The sequence below is a fragment of the Festucalex cinctus genome, chromosome 1 (assembly GCF_051991245.1).
Source record: "Festucalex cinctus isolate MCC-2025b chromosome 1, RoL_Fcin_1.0, whole genome shotgun sequence".
NCBI lineage: Eukaryota > Metazoa > Chordata > Actinopteri > Syngnathiformes > Syngnathidae > Festucalex > Festucalex cinctus.
The window spans coordinates 24,998,279-25,018,545 of record NC_135411.1 but is presented as its reverse complement, the minus strand read 5'-3'; the positions used below and the strand labels follow the sequence as shown (position 1 = coordinate 25,018,545).

Below are 20,267 nucleotides of genomic sequence, written 5' to 3'. Positions count from 1 at the left end.
AAAAAAAAAAAAAAAAAAAAAAAAAAAAAATCGATTTTTTTTATTGAATCGATTCGAGAATCGCGCGATGTAGTATCGCGATATATCGCCGAATCGATTTTTTTTTTTTACACCCCTAATGTCTAATAACTGATGTTATACAACTAACATTTTATTGACTATTCACCTCTCATGTAGCAATCGCCACTGTTATTAAGCAGAAACCTGTCCAAATATGGCCAATTTGATGTTTTTCACAAATCAATACCATCGGTCTGTCCCCATGTCATTTGTTATTTTCACAGATTATTAACCAATTTAAAGTGTTGAAATTGGCTTGAGAACAAATTGATTATCTATCTTGGACAATTGAGTAGTGTTGTAAAAACCCGCCTCTTCCCTCACTCTGCGGGAGCCATGCATCATTTTGTTGCCTCAAGATTGAAAGTCTTGTTTTTTGTTGTTGTTTTTAGACAAAACTGAGTTAATTTAGATGAGATAGACTAAGTCTGTTTTTGTTTTGTTTTTTAAATGTATTGTTGTACTGCTTCAATGCAGAAGGAACAAATCAGCCATGAAGGTGCAGTAAGTGAGAGCAGATTAATTTCCACCAAACATACTGCTTATAGTCAGCTCATCCATTTATCACTCAAGGTCCGAATTTGAATTTGATTTCAATACAACTCTAATTAATCACATTACATGTATATGCTCCTCTAATAAAAAATATATTTGCAGGTGGATTTTTTTTTATGCTGATCTCCAGTTTATCTGAATAAATTGAGATGTAATGTTTGACAAGTTAAAGAATTTTATTTTGAAATGTATCATAAGCACAGCTAAAAGAAAGCTCTGAACATATATTTCATTGAAAGAGCATTTTGGTGCTGAATTTTACAGTATGTCACATTGAGCCTGACCAGAACCAGAGATAGTCTCTGTTGAGGTCTGGTACTCTGCCTATGGAAACTGCACACATCCAATCTATCCCAGAAGAGGAGCAGACATGTTGTTTGTGTCACTTACTGAAAATGAATAGCATTTTTTTTTAATTGCCCTTGGCAACATGATTTGAAGAGGCAATTATTTTGTAAATAGTCTGATGTAGCTGTATATTTATTTGCAGAGAAGAAAAACTCAAGTATTGGTTCAAGTATCTGCTTACTGTTCGTTTTTGTGTTTGTGAGGCCCATGTGGGATGGACAGACACTTTTAATGATACACCAAATAAGTACTAATAATGCAGCATCTTTAACACTTTTTATCATTAACTACACATGTTTTTAGTGCTGACTATTTATGTGTATTTACCATTCTGCGCTGTCAGCGTCACAGTTGCAGTAACGTTTGGGGTCCAAGCAGTCTCCCTGCAGGCCACATGCGCACTGCTGGCTGCCCGGCTGAGCTCCGGCCCAATAATTCTGACGGCCACCTGGAGCGGCGCCGCCGAGCCACCAGCTCAAGGGCGAGCCATCTGGAATTCACCACAAACATGAACATGTCAAACAACGGCTACTTTTCTGACTCTTCTTTTACAACTCGATTCTTTTCTGACTCTTCATTTACAACTCGACTCTTTTCTGACTCTTGTTTTACAACTCGACTCTTTTCTGACTCTTCATTTACAACTCGACTCTTTTCTGACTCTTGTTTTACAACTCGACTCTTTTCTGACTCTTGTTTTACAACTCGACTCTTTTCTGACTCTTGTTTTACAACTCGACTCTTTTCTGACTCTTGTTTTACAACTCGACTCTTTTCTGACTCTTGTTTTACAACTCGACTTCTTTTTTTTTTTTTTACCCCGGCTCTCAAGACGCTTTAGTTCTTTCCTGATTTTTCTTTGTTGACTCTTCTTCTCAAACTTTTTGAGTCGGGCTCTTCTTTTTAGACTTTTTGAAGGTAGGGTGGTTGTTATGTTGCTTTTCTTTCTGATTCATTCTTGAGCCCTTTTCTTCTGACTCCTCTTTGATTTATCCTCTTCAGTTAAAGCTCTTCCTCTTAAGCGACTGTCTGTACATTTCGGGAAACTTTTTCGAGATCCATTTTTGTTTGGTCTTTTCTTTTTCCTTAGGTTTACTTTCAGACTCTACTCTCCTGACTCTACTTTTCTGACTATTCTGACTACTTGGCTCTTCTTTTCTGGACTCTTCTGACTCATCAATTCAGAATTTACTTTCCAGACTCCTGTTTTCTGACTCTTTTCTTTCTTAAGTTTACGTTTTTGACTCTTAGCAATCTAGAACATGCATGTGTACTCGACATTAAAAATTGGCACATCTTGATTTACGTGCCATGGCAAGTCTAGTTTTGTTTGGAAATTTGTCAGATCATATTGTGCCATGCTGGTTGTTCGGGTGGATTGAGGGCATTTTCTTTTACATGTCCCCTCCGGCGCACCTGACACTGTGGTGACTAAATGTAGACCAGACTTTAGACCAGCTCAGAGCAGGTCTAAGTTGTGGCACAGGTGGCATTAATATGATTTTAGTGAATTTGGTCAAGGTGCAGGCAGATCAATTCTGCACTCCATAGATATGTGTGGTGGATTCATCGTATTTCATTCATATATACAGTATGACGAGAGCGTGCATGGAAACCTCTGAATCATTGTAGAAATCAATTCATTGAATGCATTATTATTACTATCACCATCAGCTATGTGCATGGTGGTGGGAATGACTGTTCTTTTGGACTCTTCTTTCTAGTGTTAATTTCGTCAACAAAAACTAAACAAAAATAATTTCGACAACACACATTTTTCACCGGACAAAAACTAGACTAGACTAAAACCCTCATTAATAAACAATAACTGGGCCAAAATCAGTATACATTTTTGTCGACTAATGAAGACGAGATGAAAATGTACTTGACTGAAATCTGGACATTTTACTTCATGAACAAAAACGAGACAAAAATGTTGTGATTTTGTAAAATCATGTCTCTGCTAATCTGTCACTGACACTGTCATGTGATACATACTGACACACCCCCTTTCAAATCTGCAGCTAATGAGTGCAACATGTACAAACATGGGACAGACAGGAAGTGGATTCACTGATAAAGGTTAAAAAAAAAAAAAAGTAAATTATAGTTGTAACGTAACATTAATCCGGCGGCTATAACGTTCCAACAATAATATTAATCCAACGGCTAATTTGCTGGCTAATTTACTAGTTTGTAGCATGGAGCCATTGTTGATATACTGTAATTGTGTGTTGTTATTTTTATTTATTTATTTTTTTAATCAAAAAGATGAGAGAACATTTTCTGTGAAATAATGTTGAGCAGATCAACTATCTGCTGACAAAAAATACACAGGGCTTAAAATGATTGTCCTGACTAAAACGTTGACTAAAACCAGACTAACAAAATTATGCTTTCTTGGACTAAATAATGAATAAAGGCTAAAATGTTAGATTTATAGTCCACTAAAAATGGACTAAATAAAACCAGGATGAGGCTGACTCTGTTAAAAACTAACAAGCGTGACTGAAACTGGACTAAAACTGAGATTAAATTTAAAAATGGCTGACAAAATTGACACTACTTCTTTTCAGATTACTTTACTTTCTTTACTCATCTTTTCAGAATCATCTTTCAGGCCTCTTCCAACTTTTCTTTTCCAGACTGTTCTTTTACTTTGCTGACTCATCTTCATCAATGAAAAAAATATCTTTGCCTGGAGTGTTGAGAAGGCGGGACTTCCTGCAGTGGTAGGCCATTTCCTGTTGGCAGTGGTCTGACTGGCCGATTACAGCCACCAGCTGCTCCTCACTGGCAGAGTAGTGCAGTCGCACAATGTGTTGATGTTCACCACTAGAGGGCCTCACTGGGGTCAGTTCGGTGTAGTTGTGCCCGATCTCCATCCAAATGTTGTCCTCTGGTGGACAAAATGGAAGATAAAATAAAACAACCAGATGGATGTTAATCATACAAACAATGAGCGTGTCACCTGTAATGTTGCAGTAAACCAACTGCGGTTTGATGGGGCCGCTGCCGTCCACGTCAATGTAGAAATATCCCGACGTGTTGCCATTGTGTTTGTACGCCTCGCAGGATTGTTCGTACACCGCTAGCAGAGAAACAAGTAGAAAAGTTTCCAGAAGGCAGCTGAGCGGATTGAGTCAACAAAGTTCAGTTCAACAACCTCCGGAATTTCATTAGCCAGTTTTCTTCCTATTTTATAGCTACATAACAGGAACATTTACAGCATTTAGTGAAACACCCTTGAGGTTATACAAGGAATGTTTCCAGAATTGTCTAGAAAAATACTCTGCTAATTATAAATTAGATTAGATTTTTTTTCCCTGATACATGAAAGGGTGTCAAAATTAATGCGTTAATCTTGAGTTAATTTATAGTTTCTTTCACGCCACTAATATTTTTAAATATTTTTTTCCCGTGATAAATGACCGCCCCTTCCTTGGAAAGTCTGTACTGGGCGAATTCCGGTTGCAATGCAGCAGGCATGTACACATCAGAATTTTGCAGTAATGAATTTAATAATAATGCATACAATTGTGGAGACTAGAGTCAAGTTGTATTTTACAATTTAAAAAATGTGCAGAATTTCACAAGTTACTTCATGTTAAAGATTAGATGGCTTTTAATATGAAAAGAAAAATGCACTGAGCTGTCACCAACGTCTTACAAATGCAATTATGCCATCTGGTGGCAGAAAAATGACCTCAACACAAATCAATATCAAACTTTTTTTTTTTCACAGTACAGTACATCTTTTTAATTTTAACTCAATTTTAAGTGACTAAAAGATGCAGCCATATTTCTTGTGTTTTGTGTTAACAAGAGTATGAAAAGTTAGAAAAATTAAATATCATACATTTAGAACAGATCATGAGTTAACTATTGAAGTCATGAGATTAATTACGATTAAAATTTTAAACGCCTGACACCCCTACATGAAAGACATTTTAGAGTCCATAACGAAACTAACATATTTTCGTTTAAAAAAAAAAAAAAAAAAAATGTGGGGGCTGAGCGGTTTGTCTTCTGGAATATACACTTGATTTTTTTTTCGCAAACTTGAAAAACATTATACAATCTCTAGTGTAGCTAACAAGTATTTTTGTAAATGTTTTCCGTTTTGGGGTCACTTAACTTTTTGGGTCTTTTTTCCCCCCTCCAAAACCATTTAAGACATTTAATAGCTGGTGGTCAATCTATTTTTTTGGCTGTGCAAAGCGACTTCAAAAGAAATACAGCAGCTGATCCAAATGAAATGTTGCAGCGTGCTGACTCCGGCTGAGCTTCTCTTTTATTTATTTATTTTCCGATATTTTTATTTAGGAGACCGAGGCCGCAGTGGCTCACAGCTGTGGCAGGTGGCGCCGCCATAGCCGCTGTCGCTGCAGTTGCAGTGGAAGTGCGTCCAGGATTGAGTGCAGCGCCCGCCGTGCTCGCAGCGACTCGGAGAACACCTGAAAACGCAGAAAAGTAAATAACGCACATTTTGTGTGTGTTTATGGTCAAAGTAAAGTTGGAAAAGTTTCGAAGGCGAGGATGTACAAAAGAAAACATCCATTACTGTACAGCCTACTGAACTTTCCAAAATTCAGATATAATTTTAATCTAATCTATTAAGACCCCCCCCCACACACACACACACACACTTTTTAGTTGTTGTTTTTTTTATATTAATTTAGTCACTGATGAACGATAAAATACGCACAGTATTGAAGTCCCCACCCCCAATTGTAGTTTCTTGTTTTTAGCCCTTTTTTAGCCCATTGAAAAAAAAATGTATATATTTAACTCATTCACTGCCATTGACGGAAAAAGACGTCAAATGATGCATTTTTTTTGCTGGTATGGCAATGAATGTGTTAATAAATAACTTTAAAAAAAAATCAAAGTGGCCCTTGCAGCTTTCAATTTTTCTGTCTGTGGCCCTCAGAGGAGAAAGTTTGGACACCCCTGCTGTACATTATATCAACAATTTAGAATTGCTTCATTGATTTTTACCACGTTTAACTCATTCACTGCCATTGACGGAAAAAGATGTCAAATTATGCATTTTTTTTGCTGGTCTGGCAATGAATGTGTTAAAACAAAAAAACAAAAATGCATTTGTGAATATGTAGCCTTGCTGCTCACCCTTAAAATTAATTTGACTTTTTGATTCATTTGACCCGAATGGTGACGTTTAGTTCCTGATCTGCTACAGTTACTGGAGAGTTGTTGGGCGCAATAATAAGCTCCCGTGGAGTATGACTACCGCGCTGACCCTCTGTTGAAAAACGACATTTTCCACCTGACTTGCGTTCAATTCAATCAGCGCGATCACCAAGCGTATGGCTGCAATGCGCTAACCGCTAACAACACCGCGGATGCAAAATGAAGGAGTCGTGACCTAGGCAAGGACGCCAGCTCGCTTCGTTAAGCGTTGGCTCGTTTTATTCCCAACACGTTTATAGCCTCGTGTTTTTTTTTACGCCCTACAGGCTTGATAATTGTTGTGAACGTCACGTTAATTGAGCGACGATTCGGCAGCCAGACCAAACTAAACGATTAGTTCTGCTTCGGCAGCATCACTCCGTGTGACGTTAGCGCTCTGATTGAGAGGCTGAGGCTGGATTAAAGTCACGTGATTCAAGTGATACACGTGATTTTTTTTTTTTTTATTACTCCATGAGTCTATTGTGATGTTGCCAAATGACTTATACAAACCTATGAGGAAATGTAACTTTAAACATTACATATACATTAAGCATGTACTGTAAATATTAAGAGAGCTGCGTAGACATTCAAAACGTAAACATGCTACATTAGAGGTGGATAGAAAATGAAATAAAATGTAATCATGTAGAATGCAGTTTTATAGAGAGCATTAAATACATATTGGGTTTGTATGAACCTTCATTGTTATGTAAATTAATACACAAGAGCTGTAAAAGGGGACTGTCTATAATCTTAAAGGCTTATAGAATATTTGTTATGATTTAAATATACAGTAAATTGAGGTTGTGTATAACATTTAATATGCTGTACAGTACTGTACATCTGGTACATCAGAATTGTAAGAAACATTGCTACATTATTATGTTATTTGTTTAGATATTAAAAATGTGAATACAGTAAATGTGAGTTGTATCAGACATTACATATACAGTAATGTACAATAAAATATGCTACTTTAGAACTGTACAGAACATTAAATATGTCATTTGTATAGCTATTAAACATAATGCAAATACAGTAGATTAGAATTGTATTGAACATTAAATATTATCTAAATATGTTATGTCAGAGTTGTAAAGAACACTAAACATGATGTAAGGCTACATAAGGGGTGAAGAGAACATTGAAGGTTTAAAATCATTAAACTATTATAGAACATTAAATTTGATGTTGCTTAGCCAGCAATCTAATTCCTTAGCATAGCATGGACTGAATTCCATGTTCGAAACCGACCTGTCCGTGATGCCGCACATGTCGATCAGGAGGTCGCTGTAGTTTCCCAGCATCCTCTGCTGCACCAGGATTAGGTCCACATGTTGTTGGTCGAGGGTCAGCTGGCGAAGGCAACCTTGGAAGGAGGCAAAAGGGTTCGTGCAGTCCTCCCGCCTCTCGTCCTCCGCAGGACAACCTTAAACAACAATTTCAAGTGTAACTGCGTAGAAGTACGATAACGTCGTATATTTGCCTACCTCCGAAGAAGAGCTCCCTCTCGATGGCGACGGTAAAGGAAGGACTGGAGTGAGCCATGTCGTCTTTGTCCACGCTGATGCTCAGGTGCCCTCGTCTAGACTTCAGATCCACCGAATGCCACTGACCATCATCCAGACCGGATGCTAACGACCAGACCACACAGACTCACAATTAAGTAATGCATGGATTTTGATTTTGATTTTTTTTACATATCCGTTAAAAAGCTCCAAACCTAACAACCCTAACATAGACCTTATCCCCAATTGAACCTTAACCTAATCTGTTCCTAAACCTATGACAGGGGCTTCAATCTAGGTGTGAAAATGGGAAGACTTTTCAGGTGCCCGAAGCATGTTGGGGGCCACTGTGAAGACTCCTCCCCGATCAACACGTTAGTTACATTTTTTTCGATAGGATAAATATCCCGTCGACCAAGGTGTTATGGAGCCTTCCTGGACTAGTTTCTAAAATATTGTCATTCTCCAGAGCACATGTGTCGAGATCCGGTCCTCGAGGGCCGGAGCACTGCATGTTTTCTAGGCTTCTCTACTCCAACGCACCTGATTCAAGGATCAGAATAATTATCAGGCTCCTGCAGAGCTTGCTAATGAGCTTAAATATGAATCAGCTGTGTTGAAAAGGGGAGGCCTCGAAAACCTGTAGGGCTGCGGCCCTCGAGGGATTCAGTTTGACACCACTGCTTAGAGCATTGGTGTCAAACATACGGCCTGGGGGCGGGGCTGGACTGGCCATCCGGCATACAGGGCAGATGCCCAGTGGGCCGGTGTCTTTTGGGGCCGATGTGGTGCTATTCAATTATTATTTTCTTCCATTTTACTCCGAGAGATCTGCCCACAAAGGAGCAGACCATTAATCAATTTACAATATAGAGAGCAAACTGAACCAAAAAATATCAGTGGTAGAGCTATGTGGTTGCCAAGGGTGGTCAGGAATCAAAATGCCAGGGCCGATTATTTGTGCAATTCCAGACCTGCCTGTGCGCCAGAAATTAAAAATTTGTATGTTTTCATTTTTTTATTTTTTACTTTATAAAATTATCTCGCGGGACGGATTAAACCCCTTTGCGGGCCTGATCCGGCCTGCGGGCCGTATGTTTGACACCCCTGGCTTATATCATAGACATACTGGTCAGGCCCACTTAAGATCAAATTAGGTGAAAGTGGAAATGAGTTACATACTTTTCATTTTACTTCATGCTCTGTACTGACCTGCCTTGAGCTCCAGCAGCACCCTGTCAGCCTTCTGTACCCGCAGCCGGAGCCGGGCGTCGCTCAGGTACACCCAGACAACGCCGCCCTGCCGGGGGAGCTGAAAGGTGAACAGGAGACCCTCTTGGTTCCACGTCCTGAAATGGAGCCCCACGGACACTCCCCCTACGGGCACGGTAGTCGCTGGCAACTGGAGAAAGCCTCGGGGCCCGGGGAAGGTGGCGGCCACGACCAGTTTCTGGTGGGAGCACGCGAAGGTGACATTGCCCTGGCAGACATAAAAACATAAAAAAAAAAAAAAAAAAAGCAAAAACATGAATATTAATCAAGTGCACGGTGGGGGCGTGTCCGTGTGACTTCGGGTCACCGTGATCCTCATCAGCAAGTCTCCTTAAACGCGACATTAGCAAGATTAACATAACCATGAGCAGCCAATAGCATTAGAAAGCAAAGTCAAATGAAAGACAGATTGTTTATGGTGGGATTCAATGTGACCTCATGCCAATACTGACCAGATTTACATTTTTGTTGCTTTTTGTTGTCAATTTTCATGTTCAGTCCCTCAACCAAATGACTAACATTGTTGTCTTCTTGCTTTTTGTTGTCTCTCCTCTCTCTGTCCCCTCTCAGTCCAGGTGTTGTTATTGATTTATTTGTGTTCTTTCTCTCTGTATGTCCCCTCTCAAAACGAAGCACCAGCAAATGTTATTGCTATCGTTGTCTTTCGTTATTGTTTTTTGTTGACTCCCATTCCAGGAGTTAAGTTATTGCTGTTGTTTTCTTTTGACATTGTATTTTTATTTTTTATTTTTATTTTTTTATTTTATTTTTTTTATTGTCTCTTCAATCTGCCTACAGTCACACAGATGACATGGAAAGAATGTTTGTGGGGCAGTTCGAGTGCAATCAGGTTCATGAGGGGCATGGAAAGTCACCTTAGAGGGGAAAAAAGAAAAAAAATAACATGCCGCTGCAGTCACCACGCCACACGCACGCGCACATGCACGCACACACACACAAACAGATTGTCTCCGTCCTTTAGAGAAATCATCACTTGAAGAGCCTCCATTGGAGCGTTAACCAAGCAAGCGAATAGCTCCACTTTCTTCCTCCAGTATTCATCATTTTTGTGAGAACTTCTTTAATAGAAATGCTCCCCAGTGAGTATGAATTTTGAAAATCAAGGGAGGTCCACATGGCCAATATGGAGGCATTATGCTGAGAGACTACTTTGCCCTTACGCCTCATTTATCATAAAAAGCCAATAGGGGACAAACATAACCTATATATCAATGCAGTCAGACGGCAAGATGCCATTTATTGAACAGCACTGAGATGACAAAAAATATATATATATTTGAAATGCAAACATTTAATGACCCATTGAATGCTCTTACGTCTGTAAGACTTATGGATGATGTTTTCATTGCATTGTTAAGCAGATCAAATAAATTAGCATCATAGCTAACGAGCTACAAAGTCGAGATGTTTAATTTAATGCTTGGCATCTTGTGAACGATCTTAAAGTAATGGCTTTTAACCATTTTAAAAATGTATTTCATAGCTAGAAAAACACTGAAAACATCCATTCATCCATCCATTTTCTTAACCGTTGCGGGGGTGCTGGAGCCTATCCCAGCTAGCTTCAGGCAGTAGGTGGGGGACACCCTGGACTGGTTGCCAGCCAATCGCAGGGCACACAGAGACGAACAACCATCCACACGCACAAACACACCTAGGGACAATTCGGGGCGCCCAATTAACCTGCCATGCATGTCTTTGGAATGTGGGAGGAGACCGGAGTACCCGGAGAAGACCCACGCGGGCACAGGGAGAACATGCAAACTCTACCGAGGAAGGCTGGAGCCTGGACTCGAACCCGAGTCCTCAGTACTGGGAGGCAGAGGTGCTCACCACTCATTCACCATGCCGCCCACACTGAAAACATTCTTAATGTAAAAGTTTTGTATATATACTAGCTTACATTCATAGCTAAATATTCAAATTCTAGCGATGTACTTAGCCAAACTAGCCAAATTTTATTGCTCACTAGCTGTAGTATTTTAATTCATTTTATACTTGGCATCTGGTGAACTCTTAATTTTATTGTTTGTAATCAGTTTTAAAAATGCATTTTTCATACTCATATAGGCCTACTTAAACTTGCTTAGTATCATAGCTAAGTAGCTATACACTAATTTTATTGCTCACTGGTTGTAAAGTGTTTCATTTGATACTTGGGTACTAGTAGCTATAACTAGGGGTGTTCCATATCATATCGCCTACGATATTACCAGTGTATTTTTTTGGGTGATGAAAATTTGAAATATCGCGAAATTGACGTGATGCGTAACATTATACGTCTTCGTGTCAATTTGGATGTACACGCGTCGTTCACTGCTGCATAGTAAACAATGTCGGAGCGTGTGAGGCTGCAAGAGCTGCAGCCAGTTCTGTCGCGTCTACGGCAAAGTGGGAGTGAGCTTCGTCGTGTGGAGGCTGTTTTGCTACAAGAGCTCAGATATAATGCTTAAAAAAAATACAAAATCGTTTGCAAATTGTGCAGGAAACTGTTGCCGTAAAGTTACGAGTATGCGGAGGCTAAAGACGCGAGGAGGACATAGAAGCAGTTCGTGTTGTTGTGTTCTTGGGGGGTGAAAAGTGCCCCACTAAAACCCCCATCTACACAGCAAAGGCTAACAACAAAAGTAAAACAATGTAGCTTGGATTATTAGACTTTCTACATTTAAGGAAATCTGTCATTTATTCAAATGTTGCTGGCTAAATGTGAAGCCAATTAGCGCAAATGTGAAGGACATCACTAGCCGTCCGTCTGACGTTTGACCTTATTAAGAAAGCCGTCACTGACTGACCGTCACGGAAGCTCGCCGGTCGCCCCGTCTGGCCATTGCGATCAGGTTATGCTGGTTGTACATCAAGTTCTCGAGGCAGCCTTGGAATCTTTCGTCAGGAATGTCGGGAAATCCCCCCACGCTCAGCTGGAAGACACCAGGATGGAAAACGTGAAGCACAATGTAGACAGGACAAAAAATGCAGATGGTGGGGACGAGTTTTCGGAAGACCTGATGGACGCGCCAATGGTGGAAATGTGGCGGTAGGTCCACGGTCTCTGTGTGTTGATCCACGGTGAGGTTGCACCGGCCAGCGTGACATTCCATGGCCACCAAGTGCCACTGTTGATCATCCAACAGGCTGCCTAACGAGGCCAGATGACGACGACTGGGACTTGAAGTCCACCCTAGGGGGAAAAACAAAACAAAACAAAAAACATATGGTGTCAAGTAGGGATGTAATGATAATGGCGATAATATATCGTGATATTAAAATTACCACAATATTGTCGTCGTCATTTCACAATATCAAACGCAAGCACATTTGTTAAAAGGCAAGGTTGTATTCCACTTGTGCAATTCTAGCACCCTCTGGTGGTTAATTTAATAGTGCAGTTTAATTTTTGTTAGGAATGTTTTAGCCACTGTGGCAGTTATTTCTTTAAATCAGTCATACTAGTAAATATTAAGGGTGTCACGATTTCGATTTTTTATCGAAATCGATCGAAATTACGTCACGATTTCGAGCATCGAAATAGGTCGCTTGCACATCGTAATGCATCATGGGAGTTTTTCCTTCGGGCGCCATATTGGGTGTCCACCGGTTCACAAGGTACACTCGCGAGTTACACGGTAGAGCTTATCAACCTGATGTAATTTTCGCAGTATTTTCACGATTTACCGGAAGATCAAAAACAACGATACAGGCAGAAGGTGTCTCTGTGTGGCGGGATTGATCCTAATTACGTCCTGACCAAGGGTGATTTTTTTTTTTTGACGGAGAAAGCTTGCTGGCCAAATGTGACTTCTCTGGACATTTTTCACTACCTCGTGTTGACAACATGCTCCATAACACGCCAACAAATCCCTGGAGGCTTACAATTATTTTGTAAGCGGGTGGATACAGAGTGTAAACTTTAACATCGCATCAGAAGAAACTGTTGCTGTTGCACGTAAGTAAACCACATGGTGTTGGTAATTCTGCACACAAAAATGTTGATTTGTTCTCAGGCTTCCTGTTATCATTGTGTTTACATGCACAGCTGGCTTTACCTGATGTGGTTTTTCTAACAATTTTATAACAGGCAAATATGGCAGAGCGTATAAGAATAAAAAGTAACTATGCACAGCCTCCCCGTGGCTTAATTAAATTTAATGCTACCCTTTCACTAGTTACATGTTACTTAATCAACTTATTCTAAATGGTTAAGGTTAACCACTCTCAGAGGACGTATTTTTAGTTTCAGTTTCCAGTACAATAAAACGTGTTCATGGTAACTACTGAGCATACTGACAGCTTTTCTTATGATCTCACGGTTAAGGAGGCTGTCACAACACCCAATTTCTGTCTGGTGCCAGATGGCAACAATTCCCATCACTTGTCACGACAACACCAATATTATTACCAGGTATGTATGGCTTTACTTTTTGTAGTTTCTTATTTAATTCTATGTTTCATATTTTCATTACAATGTTTGTAATATTTTCAGATTCAGGCACAGATGAGTTTAACTGGACGGACTTCTGCGACTTTGTGGTGTGGACAAAGTGTGATTGAGCGAGTCCACCAAGATCGCTCGTTTTGGCCAGCTGGAAAAGCCAGAGTTTTTTTTTTCCCCCAAAGTCCCCTCCTTACCTGAACTGCTCGGGAGAGCATTTACTAGATCAGCAGTGGACTTCCAGTGTTCCTGCTCAGCCGCTGTCACCTACCACTTGCTCATGTACTTCAAAGATGCGGAATAAAGTAGTTTTTTGTGCTGCAGCAGATTGTAAAATCAAATGATATCACTTGAAGTGTGCCAATCTAGACTGCCAAAAGGACAGTGGTTTTGTGACAAGTGTGAAACAAGGATTATTGGGAAAACTGAAACACAGTACTGGTACTTGTCTTTCATTAAACAAATTTAAAAGAGAGCAACTTTTTCCTCTGTACATAGCATAATGAAAGTCATTGCGTACCCCATCAACATTACATCATACCGTCATCTCAGGATGGTAGGCACCTGTGCTAAAATAAACTACATTAATTAACAGTTCAATTTTTAACCCTGAAATTACTACATCTAATCATTATTCACTTCATTTTTTGTGCTTTTAGAAATAATAGAGATTTATGCCATTACTTTAAGAGGGACCATATTGCACATTGAGTCAAATCCTGTCATTTGTATTATGTATAGCTTTGTAAACAAACCCAACAATAGAATTTGTATAAACGCTGCCTTTATTAGCGCCAAACAAACAGTCGCATGTTGTCCTCCTCCAATGCTTTGATGCTCGCCTTCGTTTCCATCATGTCATTGGCAATCAAGTCGGTGTGGCATGAGATCCCTAAAGAAAAAAATAAAGAAAAAAATCACAAAAAAATACGGTACCAGTAATAGGTTTAATATAGTAAAGTAGTATAGTTTTTTTGTCAGTGTAAAAGAAATGTACACATTTTGTTGCATTTTTTTCATGTATGAACATTGCTACAGGCAAATACTTATTTCTATAAACACTTCCAAATGTCTCTAAAATATAAGGTGCGTGTACACACACAAACAAACACATACATTCACTCATGCATACAATATATCATGTAATGAATTCTGAGTGGCATACCAGAGTCAATGATGTCAGCAGTACTTGAGGGTACAGGTTACTGGAGCCATCTGGCTGCATAACTGCAACAATCTCTGCCACTTCGAGTCGTCTTTTCTTTGCTTGTCTCTCCTGTGCACGTTCATATCTTGGCACCGACTGGGCTGAGACATAGATGTTGTAACTTGGGACCCAACTTTAATGTTGGAGCCCAGTCGGGATGATTGGACAGAAAAACGGGCGCAGGGCGACCTGTTAAAATAAACAAATATATAAACAAATAAAATATGGAAAGACTGGTTATTTTACCGCAGTAGGGTGGCCGTGAATAAGTTCTTTAGCATGATGTGTAGGCTACCGGGGCTCTGTTTTCTTGCATCAGCCCCTTCTGTCTCTTTTTTTTCCAAGTTTACATTTTGCCACCAAAAAACATGTTATCGGCATTAAAAGCCCAAGACTAATCAATCCAATTTCAGCAGTAAACACTTTGCACTGGCACTACTTGGGTGAAAATGTTCGATGTTAGCTTTCGGCTAACGTCCGCTAGCCAGCTTGTACTACCGAACTTGCTTGCTCATGAATCCAAAACATAAGCAACTTGCCCATATATGGGCGGTCGAAACGTTATTAATCCTCATGCATTAAATAAAGGTAAACAAGCTTACCGCTCACAAAGTGATCGCTGCACACACGAGCCCAAAGTAACGACTTCCCTCCGGAGTCCGCACTCCTCTGTCTCCAGGCCCTGGTTCCTAATTATTTTCGGAATTCGGAAAAAAGACCGACCATTTTCCCCCTTGGCTTTGTTCGAACAGCCAACGATACAGCAACAATGTACCATTTTAAACGCAGAAAACAAACGTGATAGATACGTGTTAGACCGAATCGCTACGTAAATGGAGGCCACCCAGCATGGCGACTACGAGAAATCCGAGGCGGAAGTGACGACATGTGCAAGCGACCTATAGAAGAGAGGACACACGATTCGATGCCCCCCCCCCCGCGCCCGCCGCCACCGCCGCCACCGCCACCTCCCAGGAAAGCAAATGAGACGCAGCCATTCAGCTACTAGCTAACGGCACTTGTTAGCTGACTTCTCCTGCAGTCATGATGGCAAGCGCGGACAGACACAGCAATGGTGCTTCAAGCCGCTCCCGCTTCTCTCGTCACCAGTTTGGAAACATTTTGCGTTCCCGGTGAGTTATGTCGACAACGTTCACGTTGTCGATAAAAAGACCACAGTTGCAAGATATGCTATGTGCGCGTACTGTACTCGGCCACGGTGTTACGCCCGGCTCGTCAAGGGGAAGGGAAGTAACACAATAACAGAAAATATAGAGTAGATAAACACGGGTCGACTTTAACATCTGAGTAGTTTTAATTGAAATTTCAGGCAGGGGTTTGACAAGGGAGTGAAAGTGGAAGGTGAACAAATAATAACCGCATTTGACAGAACTGACAGAACGGAGGAGAAACAATAACTAATAGGGGTATAATACACGGATACACAATAGCGTCGCGCTGGCACAGTCGTCCAATCGGAGTGTCGCGCTGGCACAGTCGTCCAATCGGAGTGTCGCGCTGGCACAGTCCTCCAATCAGAGTGTCGCGCTGGCGCATTCAAACTGAATGGCCCGAGCCGCCAGCCGTAACAACGGGAAACACGACAAACATGACGGGACATTTACGCAGGCATCACAAAGATTTAGATTTATCAAATTCAACTAGAAGTGGGAAAACAACGGTCCAACCAACTATTTCATCCTCATTTACAGTGAAACTTCCACACACTTCAGCTCGCGCGAAACGCCAGATCCATAGGTCTATTTATAGCAGCAGACCTGCAGCCTTGGAAAACGCTGGATTCAAACATTTAATTAGTGTACTTGAACCACGCTACAGTATGCCCAGCAACTGTAAATGTTGGGATATAGTTTGTTCAGGCTGTATTTGTTCCATGACTTTGGATACAATATATTTTTTGTTGTTGTTGCACATTGCACATTATTTTAAGAGGAACGCACAGCACACTGTTGTAACCAAAAACAGTCAATAGATGGCAGGCACCCACTGTGACTTTTTGTTTTTGTTTTTTTATTTTTTATTTTACACTTCAGTAAGAACAAGACGGTTAACTTTATATTGTAAATAAATTCTTTGAATTTGATCATTCCTGCCTAATGTCAATTATCATATATTACATAAATTTACACAAAAATAATATGGAAATTGCATCACCTATGTGATGGTTCTGTTGTCTCTCTAGCAGTTCCAGAGTGTGGCAGGAGGCGGCGCCAACCTCGCAGGCAGAGGCCTGCTCCCACACCTGAGGCTCATCAGCCTGATGAGCCAACAACCTATTTAACCAGCCCCTCCTTTGGTTCTGTGCCGGAACATTCCCTTGCTATACCTGCTACGTTTGCTTGTCTCCTCCTGCCACACCCGTGTTGTGTTCTAGTCCCTGGTCTCCGGCTTGTAGTGGTTTTTGTTTCTCGTTCTACCGGTCTATTAAGACGGCTCTTTATGTTGCTACTTTGGTCCCTAGTGTTTTATGTTGCTACTTTGCGCTTTAGTGTTTCTTCATCCCTGAACAAGGTGATTTTTGGTTGCTACTTTGTTTTCTAGAACTTTTTCCCTGAGCAAGGTGATTTTCTGTTGATACTTTTGTGAACAATAAACTGTGGACTTTGTCTCTCACTCTGCATCCTGGGTCCTGGCCTTGCTTTGCCTCACGGCACATAACAGAATGTTCCGGCCATAATGGACCCAGCAGAGTCAGAGCGCTTAAGGAGTGCGCTTTCGGCACAAGGAGCACTTGTTGGACAACACCAATCAACCCTGCAACAAGTGATGGACCATCTACAGCAACTCACCACCAGTGTGGACCAGCTGAACAAGCAGATGGCAGCCATGAGTCACCAACTGCCGTCGTCCAGCTCCTCTGGTTGCTCGCCCTCTCAATCGGCGGCAACCCCTCCAGCCTCCCAGCCGTCTTCTTCCAGAGAGCCATTTATTCCGATTCCTGCTAGGTATTCTGGAGACTTAGGCACATGTGCTCAGTTTTTGCTACAATGTAGATTAGTGTTTAACCAGCAACCCAGTACTTATGCTACTGCCCAGTCAAAAATCGCTTTCATTATGAGTCTGTTATCAGGACAAGCGGCCGCTTGGGCCTTGGCAATCACAGAACAAGGATCGGCAGTGCTAAATGATTATGAACAGTTTACCGGAGAAATGAAACGCATTTTTGATCACCCGGTGCGAGGCAAGGAAGCAGTTGGCCAGTTGCTGGATCTGCGTCAAGGTAGCCACTCGGTCTCTCAATATGCATTAACTTTCCAGGTTCTGGCAGCCAGTAGCGGATGGGGGGACTCTGAGCTACAAACAATTTTTCAAAAGGGGCTCGCTGGGGAGATAAAGGATGAGTTGGCTTTAAGGGATGAATGTAACTCACTAAATGACCTTATTACATTAGCAACACGGATGGACAATCGGCTCAGGGAGAGACGGCGGGAGAGGAAGATGGACATGGCTCGTCGCTCGTCAACTTTCTCACCGTCCAGCTCAACCGTCATGGGGAACTCCACCGCCTCATCTCCGAGCACCGCTCCTGAACTGCATTCCAGCACGACACCTCGCGACGAGCCCATGGAGTTGGGCAGGGCTCGACTCACCCCTGTCGAACGACAGCGACGCATGAGGAGCCGACTGTGCCTGTACTGCGGACAGGGTGGCCACTTCTTGGCAAGCTGCCCCGAGTTGCCAAAAGCCGGGGCTCACCAGTAGGAAGGGAGGCACTGGTGAGCCGAATATCTTCCCCCTCGTCCTCCCAAATACAGGTACCAGGTATGATTCACACGACACTTTGCTCGTTACCTGTCCAGGTGCTGATAGACTCCGGAGCCGATGACAACTTCATAGACATTGACTATGTTAAAAACAACAATCTTTCCCTGACTCCACTGACCTCCCCCAAGAAAGTTCTTGCAGTCGACGGGAGGCTTCTAGAAAGGGTTACACACAGAACCACACCCATTAAACTGACACTCTCTAGTAACCATCATGAAGTAATTGAGTTCTATGTGATTTCCTCCCCCCTCAACACCGCAATTCTAGGGATTCCCTGGTTGAAGCTGCATAACCCCCACATAGACTGGTCCACAGGCACAATTCGGAACTGGAGCAACTATTGCCATGCCCACTGTCTAAAGTCAGCCCTACCTGCCAGGGGTCCTAACTCTCCCCACTACTCAAAAGATATTGACCTAAGTAACGTCCCCAGTGAATACCACGATTTAAAGGCAGTTTTCAGAAAGGACTTGGCGTGCTCCCTTCCCCCACATAGACCCTATGACTGTGTTATAGAACTGCTCCCTGGGGCTCCACTCCCAACACACAGACTATACAACTTAACCAAACCCGAACGGGAAGCAATGGAAAAATACATCACCGACTCATTAGCTGCAGGACTTATAAGACCGTCTTCATCTCCATTAGGCGCAGGGTTTTTCTTTGTGGAAAAGAAGGATAAAACTCTGCGTCCTTGCATTGACTACACTGGCTTAAACACCATCACAGTTAAAAACAAGTACCCTCTGCCGCTCCTGGACGCTGCATTCAGCCCTCTCCACAATGCAATGGTGTTCACCAAATTGGACCTCCGAAACGCCTACCACCTGGTAAGGATACGCGACGGCGACGAGTGGAAAACTGCCTTCAATACCCATTTGGGACATTTTGAGTATTTGGTCATGCCCTTTGGGCTCACAAACGCTCCAGCAACATTCCAGTCATTTGTGAATGATGTACTCAGAGACCTGCTCGATAAGAATGTTTTTGCATATCTAGACGATATTCTCATCTTTTCTCGATCACATGAAGAGCATGTGGGGCACGTAAGAGATGTCCTGCGGAGGTTACTAGAAAACAAACTGTATGTTAAAGTTGAGAAATGTGAATTTCATGTTTCCACTGTTAATTTCCTGGGCTATGTGATAGAAAAGGGGCGGCTCAGGGCCGATCCCTCTAAAATCGAAGCGGTTAAAAATTGGCCTCTGCCTACCAATCGGAAGCAGCTGCAACGTTTCCTTGGGTTCGCTAACTTCTATAGGAGATTTATCCGAAACTATAGTAGTATAGCTGCTCCTCTCACGTGTTTGACCTCAAACAAGCTTCGCTTCGTGTGGTCTGGTGATGCTCAATGTGCTTTTAACCATCTGAAAGAACTCTTTGTTAATGCCCCTGTTCTCGCCCACCCAGATCCCGAGCAGCAGTTTGTGGTAGAGGTGGATGCGTCAGATTCAGGAGTGGGGGCCGTCCTCTCTCAGCGCCTGCCTGCGGACCAAAAACTACACCCCTGTGCTTACTTCTCCCGCCGGCTTTCCCCGGCGGAGCGCAACTATGATGTGGGCAACCGCGAACTCCTGGCAGTGGTCCTAGCCCTCCAAGAATGGCGGCATTGGCTGGAGGGTGCAACTCATCCCTTCATTGTTTGGACGGACCACAAGAACTTGTCCTATCTTCGCACCGCCAAACGACTGAACTCTCGTCAAGCTCGTTGGGCTCTCTTCCTCGGACGCTTCAACTTCACCCTCACCTACCGCCCCGGCTCCCGAAACCTGAAACCTGACGCCCTCTCCCGGCAGTTCGCCTCTGGAGAGGAAGAGAGGGACTCAAGCACGATCCTCTCCCCTGAGTGTGTGGTCGGGGCGATGCGGTGGCGAGTGGAGAAGAA

At 42.1% G+C, this 20,267-nt stretch overlaps 1 protein-coding gene and 1 long non-coding RNA gene across 4 annotated transcripts in view; both read right to left on the bottom strand.

Annotated features, from left to right (window-relative positions):
- LOC144021123 (contactin-associated protein-like 4) overlaps positions 1-20,267 on the bottom strand; it is a 96,289-nt gene that overhangs the window by 28,818 nt on the left and 47,204 nt on the right. For all 3 annotated transcript variants that reach the window (XM_077525167.1, XM_077525168.1, XM_077525174.1), the window contains 9 exons: positions 11,963-12,138; positions 11,753-11,878; positions 8,880-9,147; positions 7,650-7,793; positions 7,414-7,588; positions 5,314-5,420; positions 3,935-4,054; positions 3,662-3,862; positions 1,291-1,453 (listed from right to left, as the gene is read on the bottom strand). In XM_077525167.1, the coding sequence (XP_077381293.1) occupies positions 1,291-1,453; positions 3,662-3,862; positions 3,935-4,054; positions 5,314-5,420; positions 7,414-7,588; positions 7,650-7,793; positions 8,880-9,147; positions 11,753-11,878; positions 11,963-12,138 (1,480 nt within the window). The remainder of the gene's footprint in view (positions 1-1,290; positions 1,454-3,661; positions 3,863-3,934; positions 4,055-5,313; positions 5,421-7,413; positions 7,589-7,649; positions 7,794-8,879; positions 9,148-11,752; positions 11,879-11,962; positions 12,139-20,267) is intronic.
- On the bottom strand, positions 12,146-15,501 carry LOC144021148 (uncharacterized). Its single transcript, XR_013284058.1, has 3 exons — positions 15,199-15,501; positions 14,555-14,785; positions 12,146-14,281 (listed from the first exon to the last, which is right to left on the bottom strand). It is a non-coding gene; the product is annotated as an uncharacterized LOC144021148 (long non-coding RNA).